This window comes from Stigmatopora argus, chromosome 13 (assembly GCF_051989625.1).
Source record: "Stigmatopora argus isolate UIUO_Sarg chromosome 13, RoL_Sarg_1.0, whole genome shotgun sequence".
Lineage (NCBI taxonomy): Eukaryota > Metazoa > Chordata > Actinopteri > Syngnathiformes > Syngnathidae > Stigmatopora > Stigmatopora argus.
The window spans coordinates 17,424,830-17,445,203 of record NC_135399.1 but is presented as its reverse complement, the minus strand read 5'-3'; the positions used below and the strand labels follow the sequence as shown (position 1 = coordinate 17,445,203).

General features: G+C 40.1%; 1 protein-coding gene across 2 annotated transcripts; it reads left to right on the top strand.

Moving 5' to 3' along the window:
- The first annotated feature begins 3,344 nt into the window (after nt 1-3,344).
- nck2a (NCK adaptor protein 2a) lies at nt 3,345-19,097 on the top strand. 2 transcript variants are annotated; one of them, XM_077617765.1, is made up of 4 exons: nt 3,345-3,651; nt 13,681-13,922; nt 17,161-17,948; nt 18,174-19,097. In XM_077617765.1, the coding sequence occupies exons 2-4, from the start codon at nt 13,697-13,699 to the stop codon at nt 18,366-18,368; spliced, it is 1,209 nt and encodes a 402-aa protein (XP_077473891.1). In that variant the 5' UTR covers nt 3,345-3,651; nt 13,681-13,696; the 3' UTR covers nt 18,369-19,097. The 2 variants fall into 2 exon arrangements, with proteins under 2 accessions (XP_077473891.1, XP_077473892.1); XM_077617766.1 differs by lacking the exon at nt 3,345-3,651 and adding an exon at nt 12,818-12,942.
- Nucleotides 19,098-20,374: the final 1,277 nt, after the last annotated feature.

Genomic DNA, 20,374 nt, shown 5'->3' with positions numbered 1-20,374 from the left:
GCTTTGCTAGCAAAAAAAGAAAAACACTATGGCTACAGTAGAGGTTAGCAAACTTTAAAGCATTAACGTGAACTCTATTTCATGTGGGCCGGACCATTTTAGATATAATATTTCGATTTTTTTTTTTTTTAATTGGATTAAAAGAACTGGATCAAAAGCCCTGAATAGTCCGTTTTTATAGATCTAAAGCAATGTTTATTTGAGCTTTTTTCTTAGTAATGGAAAATGTCTTTTAATCATGTTTTTCATTTCAAATGGAAACAAAATGTATTTTTTAATTATGTTCAATATTAAAGTGGAAAACGGAAAATATCTATATATTTAATTTTAGACATTACAAAATGCACTTTGAACTAAAAACACAAAAGAAATAAAATTGGATTGAAAATATCGCAATGATTGATTTTAAAAAGGGGAAAATCAGGAAATGTAATGTACATCTATAATCTTCATTTGAATTTGATCCTAAAACAGAAAGTCGGCACTCATGATTTACTTTCTCGGGCCGCACAAAATGATGCGGCGGGCCAGATTTAGCCCCCGGGCCGCCACTTTGACACCTGTGGTATATGAGATTGTGGCTAAGCAAACATAACATTGCCGCTTTAGTTTCAAAGTCTAAATATGGCGACTGACTCCGTTTACGTTTCTGGAGATGCCATTGTAAAGAATCGGATGACTTTCTTTCCGTTGCTATATTACGAGACAAATATTTAGTTATCCGATGCATTTGTGAATGGAGCTTCTTTGTCTTGTTGAAGGTTTTTATTGTTGTTGTTGTTGTTGCAAATATATGTATAAAGGCCTCATAGAGAATAGTATATAGTACAACTAGGGGAGGGGATTTGGGTATATTTTGGACTGTCCACCCGACCATTCCATTCTGAGCGCAATTCAATTAAGTCAAGTACTTGGAACCACGCATCACACACAAGATCTGAATCTCCAACGTCAGATCTGCGATATAGATTAGCCACAAATTTCCACCACGCAATGCCAATTATGGACTCATTTTTCTCCTATTGACCTTTTAACCAAAGAAAGGCTAGGCTCTTGTAATTGCTTCCACCCACGTTGCATTATGCCATTTTATTGGTCAATTTAGTCAAAAGCTCTTGTTAAAAAAAAATAGCACTGCAGAGAGAAAAATATCCGCCGAGGGATTCAATCTTCAAGCGGTGGTGACGGTGTTCCTCGGCCAATCTAATCCTCTCACGAAGGCGCATACCGCTCGCGGCGTGCTACGCCTGCCAACGGACCGTCCGGGAGTCACGCTAGCCCCGTTCGACATCATCGCTTCCAGTCAGGTGGGCTGGAAAGGCGGTCAAAATAGACTCGGGCTGACTCGGGCCTGGTAATTGTAGCCGAGGCTCAATCAGCAGTCGCTCGTTGTCGTCATTTAACTCCAGCTGCTGAAAGTTCGGGGGTGGGTGGACGCGGGACGGGGGAGGGAGATCCTGGCCCATGGAAGTGCTGACTTTTGGAACTCGGACTTGATTGATAGATCCTTCTCAAATGAAAGTGAGGATGTGGCAAGGCATCAAATAAAAGGGGGGATGGAAGAAGTCATCAATTAAAAGTGAGGATGTGCAAAGGCATTCATTTGCAGTCCTCTTAATCAACTCCATGCCAGAAGAAATATCCTGTTAATGGTCATCACAAAAAGTCCAACCTAATGATCATACCATCCCCAAAAATATTTAAATTTCCATTTACGGCAATGTGTGTCACATTCTTAATTGTAAAACAAGTTATTATTATTGCTATTTTAACAGTATCATACTATATAGTACCTATTTTCAGAATTTCTAAATACATGAAAATGTGTGCTTTTTTTGTCATTTTACTGCTTTTAGTGCACATGTGTCAAAGTGGCGGCCCGGGGGCCAAATCTGGCCCGCCGCATCATTTTGTGTGGCCCGAGAAAGTAAATCATGAGTGGTGACTTTCTGTTTTAGGATCAAATTCAAATGAAGAGTATAGATGTATGTTAAATTTCCTGATTTTCCCCCTTTTAAATCAATCATTGTCATTTTTTAATCCATTTTTTCTGTGTTTTTAGTTCAAAAATCATTTTTTAAAATCTAAAAATATATATAAAAATAGCTAAAATAAAACATTGTTTTAGATCTATAAAAAACTGAATATTCAGGGATTTTAATCCAGTTCATTTAATCCATTTATATTAAAAAAATCTCAATATCATATCTAAAATGGTTCAGCCCACATGAAATGGAGTTGACGTTAAAGCGGCCCGCGAACCAACCCAAGTCTGACACCCTTGTTTTAGAGTATAAAAAGTCTCTGAATTATTTTCTGTTGCTAATCAATGAGGATCCATGATAGTCTGCATAAAGCAAAGTTTAATGAAACAAAAATTATGATTCAAATGATGTCAACGCCACATTGCGATGTGACGCAATGTGACGCTCCTAATTTTAATGTTGCTTAAAATTGCAGTGAAATGCAACGTCTCTGATGCATTCGATGCACGTGCTTTCACTTATTGGAGCTCCATAGCTTTCCAATTAGTTGAGCCTGTCATGACTGTCCAATGAGCGCTAATGTGAAAAGATTGGACACTCATGAGACAATTCCGACTTTGCAAACGGTGGACCTTTTAGCTTTCCAGAGATACTCTGCCCTCTTGTGACGGGAAGTGTTGTAAAATAATCACCCCAGACTAGAACTGATCGTGTTGTTGTTGTTTTTGGTGTGTACACTATTAGTATTTCTATTCCTGCGCAGACCAGAATGAAATTTGGCAGGTCTATCCTAAGCGCCCATCGAACCATGGACTTATTTGCCAGAGTTTACACCTGAATAATTCATACCTTCTTATACAAGGTAAACTAGGACATCAATATTTTCTGTATTTATGCAATGGATCCTCCTGAAATCACAGATATTCTCAAAGAAAAAAAATCAATTCCAGTGATCATTGGTATTTTATTTATGATGTGGTCATTTTAGAAATATACGCTTTTCCGAGGATTCCTCCTTAAATAATAAATAGATGGACTGACAGAACTGATAAAATTTGCATTTATTAGCCACTTTCGTGAATTCCAGTGAAATGTGTTTAATTCCCTTGCACCTTCGATAATCTCACTTTGAATAATAAAAAAGAAACATTAAATAGCATTGCGGAAGTCGTAGGTGTTACAGTATTTCAAATCAGCTTCACTTTTTGTCGATTTCGGCAAGAGGGCGACATCATCTTCCACAAAGTGTCGCTCTTTCTCCCATCATTGCCGACGTCATCCCCTCATGAGCGAGCCATTTCAAACCGGAAACAAAACGCCTTCAACGTAAGAGTCGCAACACCGTGCTTGAGAAAACTCGCGAGTGTTTTATTGTGAAAATCCAAATCGGAAGTGAAAGAGCCAATCCTTCTTCGCTTATTCCGTGTGAATGCGGTGTGCTAGTTTGCTCGCTGGTAGTGGGCACGTCTGCGACAGAAAAATAGCATTATTCTTATTTTCCCCACACTACAGTCTGCGATATTTAATTCAAAAAAGAAAAAACAGTAAAAGACGCCGTCCAGTGTACTTTGACGGGCTTTTGTCGGGCTGAATTACGTTCCAGTTTCCAGCCGGTGGTGCAGTCTGGTGGAGTGTTTCGCCGTTTCTCCCCGGTGCCAACACTAAGGTAAGCTCCCAATCCTTTTTTTAACCAACTTAATAACTTTTTACCCCCAAAATTTAAAGTTTTCGGGTGTTGTTGAGAATGGCAAACAGCAGTAAAAGTTGTGACGAAATGGCTTCTTCTTCTGGTCACTTTGGACGCTCGGACGCCGAGTCTTTGTCCGACGACACGACGCTTCTTCGGGCATTTTCGTCCAATTTTTGGCTCGTTTTGCTTCCAAAAAAAAGCCAACCTAAACCCGAAATTGACCTTGAATTTATAAGCGGTAACGGCACGTAAGAACAAATATTTCTTTCGGTTGTTTTAGAGTCCAGCAAATGTTTGCGCGTGGTCGCGCACAGCTGTTCTCCTGCGTCCATTTTCCTGCTGTGTAATCGAATGGAAAATAATACGTATTGTCAGCCTCATTAGAAAGTTTGGACAGTTTTGAAATATTATCCACAAAATTAATTGCTTGTCATTGTTTCCAAAGGTTCTTCATGGCTACTACAACCTGTTTTGCTCGCTTGTTCAATTAACTATTTGCAGAGATTTGGAAATCCTCCAAATTGATTGATTTAGTTTTGGTTTTCTAACTATGGAAAGGTAGGTTTTTGCACAGGTACTCTTTGGAAGGACCACTTTTTTTTCTGCAGGCACACCCTTCCGGTAAAGCAGTCGCTGTCGTGGTACAATGTTCACTTGAAATGTCAGGTATGTACAAGGTGAGCGGACCGAGAGCGAAAGGAATGTTTTTAAGATACTTTCCACATACTTCATTCAAACTCGTACTCTTTGTTGTCCTGATGTAATTTATTCTCTATAACAGGTGGACCTGTCAAAGTTGCAAACTAACAGTTCATGCTCAATCAAATCAAAAGCCTTTATTGTCATTATACACAGCTGCGTATAACATAATATAATTGGTGGTGCTACTCCACAAAGTGCGTTTTTCACAGTAAAAACATAAATAATTCATTTAAAAAGTCACATCCGGGCAAGGTAATTCTGTAGAATCGCCACTGTTACTGTGCCAAAATGCCTCCCATTTGTAAAGACGCAATACCGTTGTATTTATACTCTGTAATTTATGGTTATATGGCGGAAAAATTATTATTCAAGCTTGATTTTCTAGTCAAGAGTCATTGGTAGAATGACAGGAGTACTGAGGAAGTGAGTCTAGCAAGGTGTGCCCAGACACAGCCAGGCGTGGCCAAACTTGACTGGTCTGTGAGGCGGTTATGGGTTTTTGTCATTTTTCTTACGATTTTCTGTTCAAAGTAACATTTGTACTCGCTATTAAAACCATGAATTTGTAGGTGAAAATTGTGGGGGCGTCTTACGCGAGAGAAATTGTAAAAATCAACAAATTTAAATGGGGAGGCGGCTAATATGCGAGAAAATGCGGTGTATTTTTGGCGGACTGAAATCACAGAAAAGCTACAGTAATCAAGGATTTTCAATTCTTTATTTATTTTATTCAACTGAGCCATTATTTATGCTTTGATTAGGAAAAAAATACATTTTATATTAGGGATCAATTAGGTTTTTATTAGCAGAAAAATCTATTTTTTACATCGCAACTTGTTGCTGACTGGTAGTCGTAATTTTCCAGTTGATTGTTTTTGCTTTTTCAAGTAGTTTAAAAGGGCCTCGGGATAATCTGGACATTTCTAAAGGCTGATTGACAGGCGATGTTTTCACACAGTCACTGCCCTGCACGTTATACCGCCAATCTTTGTTCGCCAGTAAGATTTGGGCTTAGTTTAATGAAGAACTAGCTAGCACAGATGGGAACTCTGGCGACCAGCACGACCCTGTGACCAGATAAAGGTCATCCCATTGTTATTGTAATCAGATGTAATCTGGGCAGTGGGCAGCCATTAAACTGGTTGCATGCGCCGCTAAAACAATGGCGCTCACTTCCCGCTTGCCGTTCGAGAGGAAAGAGAGAGAGAGCATCTGTCTTATTTTTCTACTTTTGAATGGGCAGCTCTTTGTCCTCAGAATTGCTCTTTGTCCATCAAGTGTTTGTTGTAGGCTAGCGACGCCGTCCGTGTCTGTCGTTGACTTCCTCGGTAACGTTGAGTTCCTAATTCGAGGTTCCGTAACGGAACACTCTTTCAAGTAGACCTGGGCGATATGACAAAAATTTGCACGATAAAAAAATGATCGGTCTATCGATAATTATCACGAGAACATCACATCTTTTTTGCTTCAAATTTGAAACTTCAAACTTCTGTGAATAAGTAAATTAATGACTTTCCTTCTTATTCAAATATGAAAGTAACTACGTTAGCTTACTTTATAAGAGAATATGAAAAATGATTATTTTAAAAAGTATTTTTGTTGTTCTGTTGTGCAATTAAGATAAGACAACTCCCTCCTTACATTATGAAAAGTAAAGAATAAAACATGCAGAAATTTTGACAGGCGTCTTTATTTTTATAAATTTCCTTTCAAACCAAAAGCTGCTGTGCAATATGAAATTAATCAAATAGTCAATGAAACACATCTGATGATCGCTCATTTTGGCCGTTTTATTGTCCTTATGCGTTCATGCTTCGTGTTAGCCTCTATTGCTAACATGCTAAAAAACAAGTTTTCTAGTCACCCTCTTCTTCTCCTGAGCGTTGGTCTGGAACTAGCGTTTATCTCGCAACAGCGCCCCCGTACTCTGGTGGCCGGGTGGTGTAGTTACATCTCAAAATTATCGATTTTTAAAATTAAAAGTCTTTGATATTATCGTTGACAAAAATTATTTCACGATAATTATTGTTACTGTTTTATTGCCCAGCTATACTTTCAACTCTACAGTCAGCAGTCATAGCTTATTCTTTTTATACCGTTTATTATATTTCTAGAAAAATTGTAGAGCAAAGGCAAGAGTTGCTTCTCCTGTCAAGGTCGTATTTGTAAACAGAATATTTCTTGGGAAAGTATAGGCAGGGATTACTTTTATACAAATAAGATTTGTCATTTAATGCTTGTGTTCTATTTTGCATGATTTTTACTGGACTAACAGTATGGACATCATCGCTATTGGATTGGTTTTGGCCAAACGTAGGAAAAAAAAAACTCAAATTGGAAGTCGTCTGCATATTCTTGGTGTGGATTGCTGTATTTTATTATTGTTAATTGCATTTTCTTGAATATTGGCAGAGTCGGGAGTGCTGCAAACATGTTGTGTCTATCTCCTCATGCTCTAATTCCTTTGATTAACTGCCCGCTCTCGCTTTTGGCCGTTTTGGCACTCCGTCAGTGGGCCAAGCGTTCATCCGTCTAGACCCCAAAATGATGGGGATGGCACAAGCGGCTTCCCCGTGGAGTTTCGCGGCCCGTGTTAACACGGCTCCCTCTGGGGTCCGCCCTCATTAACAGTCTCCTAGCACAATTCCAGCGAAAGGCCTGACCGCTTGGATAACCACTCCAAATGGCATCTGTTGGAGGCCTGTCCCTTTAGCTAGGTGTCGAGGGGCTGGGGGGGCGCCCAAGCTAAAATCCATTGATCTTTGTCCACCCATCACCCACGCCGTTCAATAGCATTAATATGGAGACACCAGTGAATAGCCTTCTTATTCCTAAATGTCTTCGATGTGTGTTGAATAGTATACGGAAAGCTTTTGCTACTTTTGGAGTATCAATTTTGGGCGCCAGAAATGGTCACGTATGCTTTAGGTACTTTTGTGCTTTTTGGCTACGTAAATCAAATCACTGGGTAAATATGTCCGCTGAGTGGGGCTACATCTCTTTAGGAGCAAATGACAGTAACGGGTCATTGTGTAATCTCGTAAACAAAGTATTTATTGGCTTTAACGCAAAGTGAATTATCCTTTACTGGTTATTTTTTGCCTTTTTATAACTACTACCCTTTTTTTCCCTTCAGTGCTGAGTCCTAGTAGCAAGAGTGGCTTCCGCTTCTGAGTTTCAGTGTGGATTTTCGCATTTTTATGAACTTAAAAAAAAAATTAACAGCAGAAAAAAATTGTGAAGTGATTTTGCGATAAGTGAAGTCGCGATAATCGAGGGAAGACTGTACTCAACAGAGCATTTCTTGAGGAGGAATTAGATCTAAAAACATGATTTGTCATTTACCGGTTAGATTGGTTGCTGGTTGCATCATTTTTTAAATCTGGACATAGAATCAGTATCGGCAAAACATCGTAAGTAAAAGAAAAAACCTACAAAACTAATCGTATACATTTTTTAATAACGCCCTAGCAAGAAAAATAGTGGCAGACGTACATTGAGCTAAATACCAGAGTGACACATACATTTGTTCCTGTTTTTCAGAGTGTAAATCAACAAATTCAATGCGGCAAGCCTAGTAAGACAGTAAATATTTCTCCCACTGAAGAAAAACATACTTAGTTGACGTTTACCGTCGTTTCAACTTGGAAAAAAAATTAACTGCCAAAATGATCAAATAATGACATGACGTCAACAGCCATTTGAAGTGCAACGTGTGCTCTCGTCCTCAAGAACGCCAATGACGGAACGTACGTATGTACGGCTTCCTCATCCATTGGCTGTTTCCCTTTTGCCTTGATGCAAGCACCCCCCCATTTCCCGCGCGCACGCAGACATGACTGCAGTTGAAGGAAGTGGTGCTTTATTTATGAGATGGATCACTAAGAATGCCATGGGGCTCTCTGGAGAATGCGGGATGCCACACAAACACTATTTGGTCAGGCATGCTCACACACACACACACACACAAACACACTGCGGGCCTCTGCCGCACACTTTCCCGGCATCGTGCTGAGAATTTAACTGCAAGTGATGAGCACACTTCCACACTTGTCCCACTTGGCGTGTGTGTTACATCACCCACTCAGCAGCTGAGGCTGAAGCTCCAATTTTGATTGAAAATCTATACGGGCACAATATGTATACTGTCAACGTACTGTCCGTATCGGCCCTTTTGCGTGGGATTAAGATTATTTATGGACGTCTGAGATCACTCACCCTCGGCGTTAGTTGCAAGCAAAGTCTGGGAATAACAGTTTTAGGTGGTGGTGCACTTTTTAATCAACAAATATGAACAAAATGTGAATTTCTAAGAATTTGCTAGTACAGTCAATCGCGAATTCACTTCTTTGCGATTTTTTTTTTCTGCTATTAATTTTTTTTTTTTTTTTTAATTTCTTAAAAATCTGAAAATCCACTCTGAAACTCGTAAGTGGAAGCCACTCTTGCTACTAGGACTCAGCACTGAACAAAAAAAAAGTTATAGGAGTGACCCTGCATCGCAATTATTCAATGATCGCGGCCATGTTTGTTCTACATTAACCGGGATATTCGAGGGATTACTGTATTCATTTTTGTTAAGCAATAAATGCTCTTCCACAGTGTTTGTCTTTAAACGGTGGAAAGTATTATTCAAGCGAGCCATCAGCGGTTTCTAGTTTTGGTCCGTCTCTACCGCATTTGCAAATTCCACCTCGTCATCATTTCTGAAGCAGTCACATAATTCAGCCATTTGTTTTTTTTGTCTTTGGTGTCACTCGATCTGCTGCTATATTATAAAAGTTGTCGTCTTGTCTCTTAATTTAGTGTTTTTATTAGGTTTGGTAAGTTTTGAACACTGTCATTCAAAAAAAAGTACTATTTTCAAAGGAATTGGTTGAATCGCTTACTTTTTTAAATCAGATGCATGTGTATAAATATATATAGACGTGAATTTTTGCAATTTTGAAATTGTTTAAACATCTTTCTGTGTTAAAGGACTCACTTGGCGAATAGATGCATTTTCTTTCGAGGCCTCTCTGGGTTCCGCTCATCAGATTTTAGCGCAAATCCCGTCAAGCGTGTCTGTCGCTAAATAACTATTCTAACGACAAGCACTTTTTCTTGGCAGATTTCTCGGAGAGTGATGAGAACAGGAAACGATGCCATTCTTTCCTCTCCAATATTTCATTGAAAAATTGCCATGCAACCAAGAGAGGAATTAAATGAGCCTTTTGTCGATTCTTGGTGCTTTTGCCCAACAAGGTTTTCTTTCTTGGACTTTTGGGAAAGCAATCTCACTTGAAAGCTTTCTTCCTTTCTTTCCCCCTCTCTTCGCACCTTTTATTGTTCACTAGCACGTAGACCCAAACGACTAAAAATAGCCACGTTTATTCCGAGTCTAGCTCAAAGCTAACGATCGTAGCTGGCGGCGGATTTTGGCGGAGATGATGCCTCGTGGGAAACAAACGGCCCTTGAGAGAGAAAAAGTGTGTTTGTGTGTGTGGATGGTGAACAACAAGTAGACTGCGGAGGGAAAATTAAAGTGAAATTGCTGTTTTTGGGAGAGAGAAAAAATGCAGTGACTTTTGTTTTGGTGTTAAGCACAACTGTTGTTAATATTAAAGTCGGAATGTTGCGCTCCATCGGTGAAAACGGGAACACTCGATGAGGGTTGCCATGGAGACTGCTTCCAAAATGTTCAACTATCCTGATTAAAGAGTAATAATTTGCTGATAGATGTGTAGGGGACGCTTTGAAAATATAGCTGTTATGACTTGTTTTTATTGAAATAGCGATATTGACTGATTAAATGAAGACATCCGTACTAATCTTGAAATTATTTTCTGCCAACCTGAAGATGATCGTACTCTAATAATGGATTCATTGGATGGAATAGAGCTTCTACTCGCGGAGTGATCATGTTTATTGACTTTTAATGACCTAACTTGGGAATTACAGTAAGTAATCTGCATGGTAAAAGATTGCGCATGTCCTTGGGCCACCTTGCTGACTCGCTTTTATCTCCAAAGCCGGCCCATTTTTTTTTTAATGCCGGAGGTTTTTCCCAATGAACGAATCCTATTTTCAAACGAGTCCTGTTATGCAAAAAGGCCAGCAGAAAATCCAAAAAGTGAGTTTGGTATCGGGCTCCATTTTGTTTCAGCACAATTATAAAGTCATTCTATTAATATGACATCTCTTTTCATCCATTTGACTTGAGAAGCCTTCCCTTAAAGCAGGCTTGGGCAACCTATGGCTCCCGAGCCACGTATGGCTCTCCGCTAAACTGTAAAATAGCCTCTAGGGCTCTTTTAATCAGCTATTTTTTCTTTAAAAAAATGACAGTATAGTAAGGCTTTTTTTTCCGTTACAAACGACATAGTATAGTAAGGCTTATTTTCTCAATAAACGACATAGTATAGTACGGCTTTTTTTCGTAAAAAAACGACATAGTATAGTAAGGCTTTTTTCGTAAAAAACTACATGGTATAGTAAGGCTTTTTTTCTCAATAAACGACATAGTATAGTAAGGCTTTTTTTCATAAAAAAACGACATAGTATAGTAAGGCTTTTTTTTTCGTAAAAAACAACTTAGTATAGTAAGGCTTTTTTTCCTCAATAAACGACATAGTATAGTAAGGCTTTTTTTTCGTAAAAACGACATAGTATAGTAAGGCTTTTTTTCGAAAAAAAAACCCCAACATATTATATATAGTAAGGCTTTTATTCCGTAAAAAACGACATAGTACAGTAAGGCTTTTTTTCTTAAAAAACGACTATAGTATTTTTTTTTCCGTTAGACTGCCTTCTCCATGCATACTCTTTGCTACTCATTGATTAGCATCGGCGTGCCAATGTTGTTCAAATAACTTTGAGATGTCTTGTACTTTAAAAGTGTGCATGATTTGAATTGTGAGTATGGCTCTCTGGGAATAACATTTAAAAATCCAAATTGTCCAATAGGTTCCCGACGGACCCCTCCCCTAAACACCCTGACTCCGCCTCAAGGCAGGGCCCTTTGTGGCCAGGTTTTATGGCGCGGGATCGAAGGCTCGTGAAGTTGATCGACTGTTTCGAGAGCCGCCAGTCGACGTCTTTTAATGGCAACCGGCCGCTGCGGATCTGCCCGTTTAAAGCGGACTGCTGGCTCATGTTCATACATTGATGAGTGCACTCCAAATGTTCTTTTCTTACCAGTGAAGCGGCGTCGCTTTTGAAACCTTGTGGGATGAATTGAAGGGGGACGAGGAGGAGGAGGAGGGTGGGGGGTCCCCTATTGGTTTGAATGCTGCTTGTGTTCGACCTGAATGGCATACATAGAAAGCTCTGCCAGACCTATTTCTTTCTAAACATCTTTTTCTTCTTAATAATCCTCTTTTAGGTTCCTTTTCTCTGCAGATTAAGGACCCCCGTATTTTCCTGCCTTGCTTTAAGGAGTTGGGAAGGAAGGGAAGGCTATGTTGGCAGCCTGTCGCTCAAATTCAGTAATCCCTCGTTTATCGCAGTTCATATGGACCAGACATGACCGCGATAAACAAAAAAACGTGAAGTAGAGTCACCCCTATTTAAAAAAAATATATATAAAAAATAATAATATGTTTTTTCCTTCAGTGCTGAGTCCTAGTAGCAAGTGGGGGACAGGGGAGTGGCTTCCGCCTGCGAGTTTCAGTGTGGATTTTCACATTTTTATGAATTTACTCCCCAAAAAAATTCCCCCAGAAAAAAATCCACAACATAGTGGAGCAGCGGTAGTTGAAGCCGCGGTATTTGAGGGATTTCTGTACAGTAATCACTTATTGCAAAATCACTATTTCGTCTTCCAAGTTTCAGTGTGGATTTTCACATTTTTATGAATTTACCCCAAAAAATAATAATTAGAAAAAAAATCTGCAACATAGTGGAGCAGCGGTAGTTGAAGCCGCGGTATTCGAGGGATTACTGTACAGTAATCACTTATTGCGAAATCACTACTTCGTCTTACGAGTTTCAGTTTCAAAGATATATTTTTAAAATAATTAATAGCAGGGAAAAAATGGCAAAGTAGGGAAGGCGCAATAATGGAGGGATTACTGTACTCGGTCATTTGCCGCGCAGTGTAAGCGCTCATTAAATTCGACATTGAACATGTCTAATCGGGTGGATGTCGCAATCCTCTGACACGAATTCCCCACGCGAGGATGAATCACGGCCGTGGAGAATGGAAATCGAAGCTCGCCGCGATTCGGCAGCGGCAGCCCGAGGCGGACAAAGGCCGCCGCGGCGTGCAAGCCGGCACACCTCCCTCCTGACTCGCACTAAATTCAAGTTGGGCTTCTCCGTGACAGCCCGCTTTCCATTTTTGGAGTCAAATTGCCGTACCATGGCTTTGACCGAAACCTGACAATGTCATTAAGACTAACTAACATGTTTTTTTCGGATTTTAAATGACAGCAGGCTAACAAATCCAGCAGATGAGATCAAGTTGGCTCAAAAAAAATCTGATGTATGAACAGGTCACTTTGGAGACGAAAGGCAATACCTGGAGACGGACGGCTAGCCCGTCGCCCAAATGGCGCTCTTTCCCTGCATAATTGGATCTTTTATGTAAGCTCATTTGTGCAGCTGCATTCCTCTTCAACCATTCCACTCTCTCTCTCTCTCTCTCTCTCTCTCTCTCTCTCTTTTGTCTCTTGTGGTTTCTGGCCTTCTCCATCACGACTTTCCATTCATGTGCTTGGCCATCCGGCCCCAATCAGATGGTGAAGAATCACTGGAGGGGAACTCAAACCTTCCCAAATAGTCAATAAGAGTCCAATCGCTGTCAGTCCAGCGGCTTCAAAGGCGGTGGAATAATCGCGCTCCCTTTTATTTACTCCGGCGATGGCGTTTCCAGCTGCCGGCTTTGCGCTTGATCTAAATATAACCTGATGGCGAGAGACTGCCTTTTTATGATGAGAAAATGGAAGGAAGAAATGAGCTCGGGGTGTACAGTAATCCCTCGAATATTGCGGCTTCACGACATTGCGGTTTTTTTTCTGGGGGAATTTTTTTTTATGTAAGTTAATAAAAATGTGAAAATCCATGCTGAAATTTGCAAGCGGAAGCCACGCCCCTGTCCTACTAGGACTCAGCACTGAAGTAAAAAAAAAAAAAAATGGGCCAAACTGCTCGGGTGACGATACCGAATTTGTACTATTGGCGTTGTTATTGTTACAACTAGTTTTTCCAGGTTATGTAAGTGATTCTCTTGACATACTATTTGAAATGTCCTCTGGGCATTTCAGCATGCTGATAAATATCAACAATCCATTTTGATTGATTTTCTTGGTTCTTCTTCCTCAGGGGGACTCCATGAAAGATGACAGAGGAGGTGATTGTTGTAGCCAAGTGGGACTACACGGCCCAGCAGGACCAGGAACTTGACATCCGGAAAAATGAGCGTCTCTTCCTGCTGGACGACTCCAAGACGTGGTGGCGCGTCCGCAACGCCGCCAACCAGACGGGCTACGTGCCGTCCAATTACGTGGAGCGCAAGAACAGCTTGAAGAAAGGCTCCTTGGTCAAGAATATCAAGGACACGCTAGGTAAATCATATCCGTTTTTTTTGTTCTAGGATTTTTTTGGTGTAGGAAACAGCAACCCATCATTTCCAAGCGAACCATACTAGTGTCAAAACGGTTTTGACAGCCCGTCTCTATCAAACGGCTCCGCTGTCCACTAGTCAAACAGTCCTCGTTGACATTTTATTTTTATTTTTTATACGCCCACTAGATTGATTGCGGGAGAAAAGCACTCGTCTAAAGGATGTGCCGGAATAATAAATGATGCCGACCGCCCCGCATTTTAACATTATCGACGGCCTCATTTCTCCGTCCGCCGTTAAAAGCCGGAGACAATATCCTTGATGAGGTGATGAGCGAGGTGAGGTCGGGGGCTAATGGAACGCACGCACGCACGCACACGCGTGCCACCAGACAATATCAAATGGCCTGAGAGAGTGTGTGCGTGTCGTTTTTATAATAGTCACTGTTGCTATTAATTGCGTGACCTCTTTTTCCGCACCAGTTTTCCCGACCTGGTATGGAATTCTCGGTAAGAGCGGCAATTGGATCTTTAAAATACTTCCGTGTGACTGTATTGTGTTCTCATCCAAAAGTTTTCACCATTTGTAAGAATATAGCATTTCAAAATGTAGAAATTAAATGTTATCAAATTGTGCTGAGAACATTATACTGGATAAACCATCCAACCAACCAAGTTGTCCCTAAATTAGAATTCATGACAAGTTTATTGTTATTCAAGTTTACAAAAAAAAAAATAATCCCTTACTATCCTATGTCGTTTTTTTACGGGGGAAAAACCTTACTATACCATGTCGTTTTTTAAGGAAAAAAAACCTTACTATACCATGTCGTTTTTTTAAAGAAAAAAGCCTTACTATACAATGTCGTTTTTTTTAAAAGAAAAAAAGCCTCAGTATACTATGTCGCTTTTTTAAAGAAAAAAAGCCTTACTATACTATGTTGTTTTTTTAAAGAAAAAAGCCTTACTATACAATGTCGTTTTTTTAAAAAGAAAAGAAGCCTCACTATACTATGTCGCTTTTTTAAAGAAAAAAAGCCTTACTATACTATGTCGTTTTTTTTTAAAGAAAAAAAGCCTTACTATACTATGTCGTTTTTTAAAGAAAAAAAAGCCTTACTATATATACTATGTCGTTTTTTACGGAATAAAGCCTTAACATACAATGTCGTTTTTTAAAGAAAAAAAAGCCTTACTATATTGTTTTTGACGAAAAAAAAGCCTTACTATACTATGTCGTTTTTGACGGGGGGAAAAGCCTTGCACTGTCATTTTTTATGAAAAAAAAGCCTTACTATACTGTCGTTTTTTAAGAAAAAAAGCCTTACTATACCATGTAGTTTTTGTTGTTGTTGAAAAAAAGCCTTGCTATACAATGCTGTTTTTTCCCATAAAAAAACGACATAGAATAGTAAGGCTTTTTCTTTAAAAAAACGACCATGTATTGTAAGGCTTTTTTTCCTTAAAAAAATGACATTGTATGGTAAGGCTTTTTTCTTAAAAAAACGACATAGTATAGTAAGGCTTTTTTTCTTTAAAAAACGACATGGTATAGAATGGCTTTTTTTCTTCTTAAAAAATGACATGGTATAGAATGGCTTTTTTTCTTCTTAAAAAACGACATAGTATAGTAAGGCTTTTTTCTTAAAAAACGACCATGTATTGTAAGGCTTTATTTCTTCAAAAAACGACATAGTATAGTAAGGCTTTTTTTCTTTAAAAAACGACACAGTATATATAGTAAGGCTTTTTTCTTTCTTAAAAAAACAGTTTAGTAAGGCTGTTTTTTGTAAAAAACGACATAGTATAGTAAGGCTGTTTTTCGTAAAAACCGACATAGTATAGTAAGGCTTTTTTTCCGTAAAAAATGACATAGTATGGTAAGGCTTTTTTTCTTAAAAAAAACGACATAGTATAGTAAGGCTTTTTTCTTAAAAAAACGACATAGTATAGTAAGGCTTTTTTCTTAAAAAAACGACCATGTATTGTAAGGCTTTATTTCTTCAAAAAACATCATAGTATAGTAAGGCTTTTTTTCTTAAAAAATGACATTGTATGGTAAGGATTTTTTTCTTTAAAAAACAACATTGTATGGTAAGGCTTTTTTTCTTTTAAAAACGACATAGTATAGTAAGGCTTTTTTTCTTAAAAAACGACATAGTATAGTAAGGCTTTTTTCTTTAAAAAACAACATCGTATAGAATGGCTTTTTTTTCTTTAAAAAAACAACATAGTATAGAATGGCTTTTTTATTAAAAAAACAACATTGTATAGTAAGGCTTTTATTCTTAAAAAACTACATAGTATATACAGTAAGGCTTTTTTTTATTTAAAAAACAACAGTTTTGTAAGGCTTTCTTTCGTAAAAAACAACATAGTATAGTAAGGCTTTTTTTGTAAAACGACAGTATAGTAAGGCTTTTTTTCGTAAAAAAACGACATAGTATAGTAAGGCTTTTTTTCTTTAAAAAAACGACATTGTATGGTAAGGCTTTTTTTCTTAAAAAACGACATAGTATAGCAAGGTTTTTTTTTCCTTAAAATAACGACATAGTATAGTAAGGCTTTTTTTTTTTAAAACCAACATATTATAGTAAGGCTTTATTTCTTTAAAAAAAGACATAGTATAGCAAAGTTTTTTTTTTTCCTTAAAAAAACGACATAGTATAGTAAGGCTTTTTTCTTTAAAAAAAACAGTATAGTAAGGCTTTTTTCTTAAAAAAACAACCATGTATTGTAAGGCTTTATTTCTTCAAAAAACGACATAGTATAGTAAGGCTTTTTTTTCCCGTAAAAAATGACATAGTATAGTAAGGCTTTTTTCGTCAAAAACGACATAGTATAGTAAGGCTTTTTTTCGTCAAAAACGACATAGTATGGTAAGACTTTTTTTCTTAAAAAAACGACATAGTATAGTAAGGCTTTTTTTCCGTAAAAAATGACATGGTATAGTAAGGCTTTTTTTCGTCAAAAACGACATAGTATAGTAAGGCTTTTTTTCGTCAAAAACGACATAGTATAGTAAGGCTTTTTTCTTTAAAAACCGACATAGTATAGTAAGGCTTTTTTCTTAAAAAACGACCATGTATAGTAAGGCCTTTTTCTTAAAAAACAACATAGTATAGCAAGGCTTTTTTTCTTAAAAAAACGACATAAAAAGCCTTACTATACGTATATCAGGTATTTTAATTATACTGTTGTAGTCTTCGTTATCCACCATTTTTTTTATTTTTTGTACAGGTTTGGGAAAAACAAAGAGGAAAACGAGCGCCCGCGACGCTTCGCCGACGCCGAGCACCGATGCGGAATACCCCAGCAACGGTGGCGGCGGCAACGGGCTGGGCGGAGGATACGGCGGAGGGGCGGCGGAGAGGACCAACGACCTCAACGTTCCCGCCATGGTCAAGTTCGCCTACGCGGCGGAGAGGGACGACGAGCTGACCCTGTCCAAGGGAACCCGCGTGACGGTGATGGAGAAGTGCAGCGACGGCTGGTGGCGAGGCAGCCAGGCGGGCCGCGTGGGCTGGTTCCCGTCCAATTACGTGCAAGAGGAGACGGACGAGGGCGTGGAGGGCGACGCCTCGCACATTTACCACACTCAGGGCGCCGTCTTGGCCAACGGGAGCGCGTCGGACCTGGTGCAGACCCTCTACCCCTTCAGCTCGGTCACGGAAGAGGAGCTCAACTTCGACAAGGGCGAGGTGATGGAGGTGCTGGAGAAGCCCGACAACGACCCCGAGTGGTGGCGCTGTCGGAACTCGCGAGGCGCGGTGGGCTTGGTCCCCAAGAACTACGTGACGGTCTTGGACGAGCGGCCCGGCCCGCCGGCGCCGCCGCCTCCTCCGCCCTCTTCGTCCTCCTACGCCGCCATCGTCTCTCCGGTCCAGCGCCACGCCTTCCCGACGCGCTCGGGCAAGTTCGCCGGGAGGGACTGGTACTACGGCGACGTCACCCGACACCAGGCCGAGCGCATGCTGAACGAGAGAGGCCACGACGGTGACTTCCTCGTGCGGGACAGCGAGTCGTCGGTGAGTCCCGAAACCGTCGTTTGGTACTTTGGGTAAAAAAAAAACAACTTGTATAATTTCTAGTGATTTGACTTTATTTGAACTTATTTCATTTACAGTTAGAAAGAAGAAATCTAAATCTATGATATGGGTCCTAAATCAAAGAAAGACTGGAACAACAAAATTTGTTGGTGGCCATTTTGTTCCTTCCTTGAAACGCACTTCTTTCTTTGCGTGCCATTTCAGCCCAGCGACTTGTCGGTGTCCCTGAAGGCGGCGGGCAAGAACAAGCACTTTAAAGTGCAGCTCTGCGACGGCGTCTACTGCATCGGCCAGCGGCGCTTCACGTCGATGGAGGAGCTGGTGGAGCACTACAAGAAAGCCCCCATCTTCACCAGCGAGCACGGAGACCGGCTGTATCTTGTCAAAGCACTGCTGTGAAACACACACACTGGATTACCTTCTTAACATACATCAAATACACGTCGTACGACCTGACTGTCTTCTGAATGTAAGCCTTATGTGGTGACAACCACGCTTTTCCTTTGTCGCCCCGAGTGTGCTCCTTTTTTGTCCAGAAGGTATGAACTGAGGCCTTTTCTCCCCCTCTGCAGGGGGTCTTAAAACTGATGTCATGCGTGCTACACTCAAATACGACTTAATGCCATCGCGCTTAACTCAAACACGTGATAAAGTTTTTTCTTCCTCCTCGATCTTATTTTCCTCTTCAGAGAGGTCAATCATGGTGACCACAATGACTATATTGCCTTTTTTTCAGGTCAGTACAGTATTTGAGCTTGGCTTAAAGAGATAAACTTTGAAAGGACTCACCTCTTGATCGTGAAAGCGTTCTCACGCACTTGCAGTCACGAGCTGGAACGGATTGACACGAATGGTCGCTCCGGGGCCCCCCGTCCATGTGCCAAATGTTTGCGTCTAAGTAAAACACAAACGAGGGAGACAAAGCATTATCCATCGGGCCCACCCTAGCAAAGGTTTCAAATTGTTGGTTTTTCCACACGGGCTCCTTCTGAATGTTATTGAGCATTATTTAATTCTTGTCTCCACTGTATGTATATATTCTCTATAAGGCATCTACTAGGATACTCGAGGACGTGATAAATGAGATGTTCTTGTTCATTAAAAGTTTTTGAAGAATATGAAAACCAATTCCAAATATGTGTCTTGCTTTTTTAAGTTTAGGGCAGGGGTGGCAAATTGGGGTCTTAGAGAGCCACTCTGCAGTCTGTTTTCCATGTGTCCCTCCCCCAACGCACCTGAATTCAATCATTAAGATTGTTAATAAGATTCTGGACAGCTTGCTGATGAGTTGATCATTTGATTCAGGTGTGCTAGAGGGGGAAGAAATGGAAAAAAGACCGCAAAGCGGCTCTCGAGGACTGCAGTTGACCACGCTTTACCCTGAAAAGGAAAAACACTTAGGCAATCCAAGATGTGGTGGGTTGGTAACTTAACTCAATAGGGAGAGTGCTCACTTACCATGCAAAAGGTAGTGGGTTCAAGATTCGCATCCTTCAAGTTGTTGCTTTAACCTAAAAAAGGAAAACACTTAGGCAATCCAAGGCAAGGTAGGGGAAGTCAAGTGCAGCTACTTCATGGTGTAGAGCAGACGTCTCCAAACCGGTCCTGGAGGGCCGCTGTGGGTGCAGGTTTTTGTTCCAACCGATCCAACACAAACAGTTTAACCAATGAAGTTTCTGCTGAAAAAAAGAAGCACCTGACTGCAATCCACTGATTGCACTTCTAGGATACCAGATTGGTGGAAAGGTTTCCTCTTACCAGTTGGAACAAAAACCTGCACCCACTGCGGCCCTTTCTGGAATAGTTTGGGGACCTAGTATAGTAAGGCTTTTTTCTTTAAAAAAAACAACATAGTATAGTAAGGCTTTTTTTCTTAAAAAACAACATAGTATAGTAAGGCTTTTTTCTTAAAAAACAACATAGTATAGTAAGGCTCTATACTGTAGAGGGTCACTCGCCTGATTGCCATGCAGGCAGGTGTGGTTCAAATCCCGGTTGAGAATCATTTCTCCCCCTTAAATAAAACAACTATGTGTAGTCAAGGCTTTCCAAAAACGCCAAGGTAAAGTGTGGCCATTTAATGGTGCAGCGGTTTGGCCAGGCACGGATCGGATCCCGGTTGGGAATCATTTTCCCTAAGTTATTTCTATGTATGTGTAGTCAAGACTTTCCAATAATGACAAAGTTAAGTGTGCCCACTTCATGGTGTAGTGGTTCACTCACCTGATTGCCATGCAGGCAGGTGTGGTTTGAATCCCAGTTGGGAAAAATGTTCCCTTGATTAGTTCTATATATGTGTAGTCAAGACTTTCCAATAATGACAAAGTAAAGTGTGGCCAATTTGTGGCCTAGAGGTTCACTCACCTGACTGCGATGTGGGCAGCTGGGGTTTGAATCCCAGTCAG

Excerpts from the sequence above, each read along its gene's own strand:
- nck2a (XM_077617765.1), top strand. The coding sequence starts at position 13,697 with ATGACAGAGGAGGTGATTGTTGTAGCCAAGTGGGACTACACGGCCCAG. Across the intron at positions 13,923-17,160 it reads GAATATCAAGGACACGCTAG|GTTTGGGAAAAACAAAGAGG; the intron begins GTAAATCATATC and ends TTTTTTGTACAG. Across the intron at positions 17,949-18,173 it reads TGCGGGACAGCGAGTCGTCG|CCCAGCGACTTGTCGGTGTC; the intron begins GTGAGTCCCGAA and ends GTGCCATTTCAG.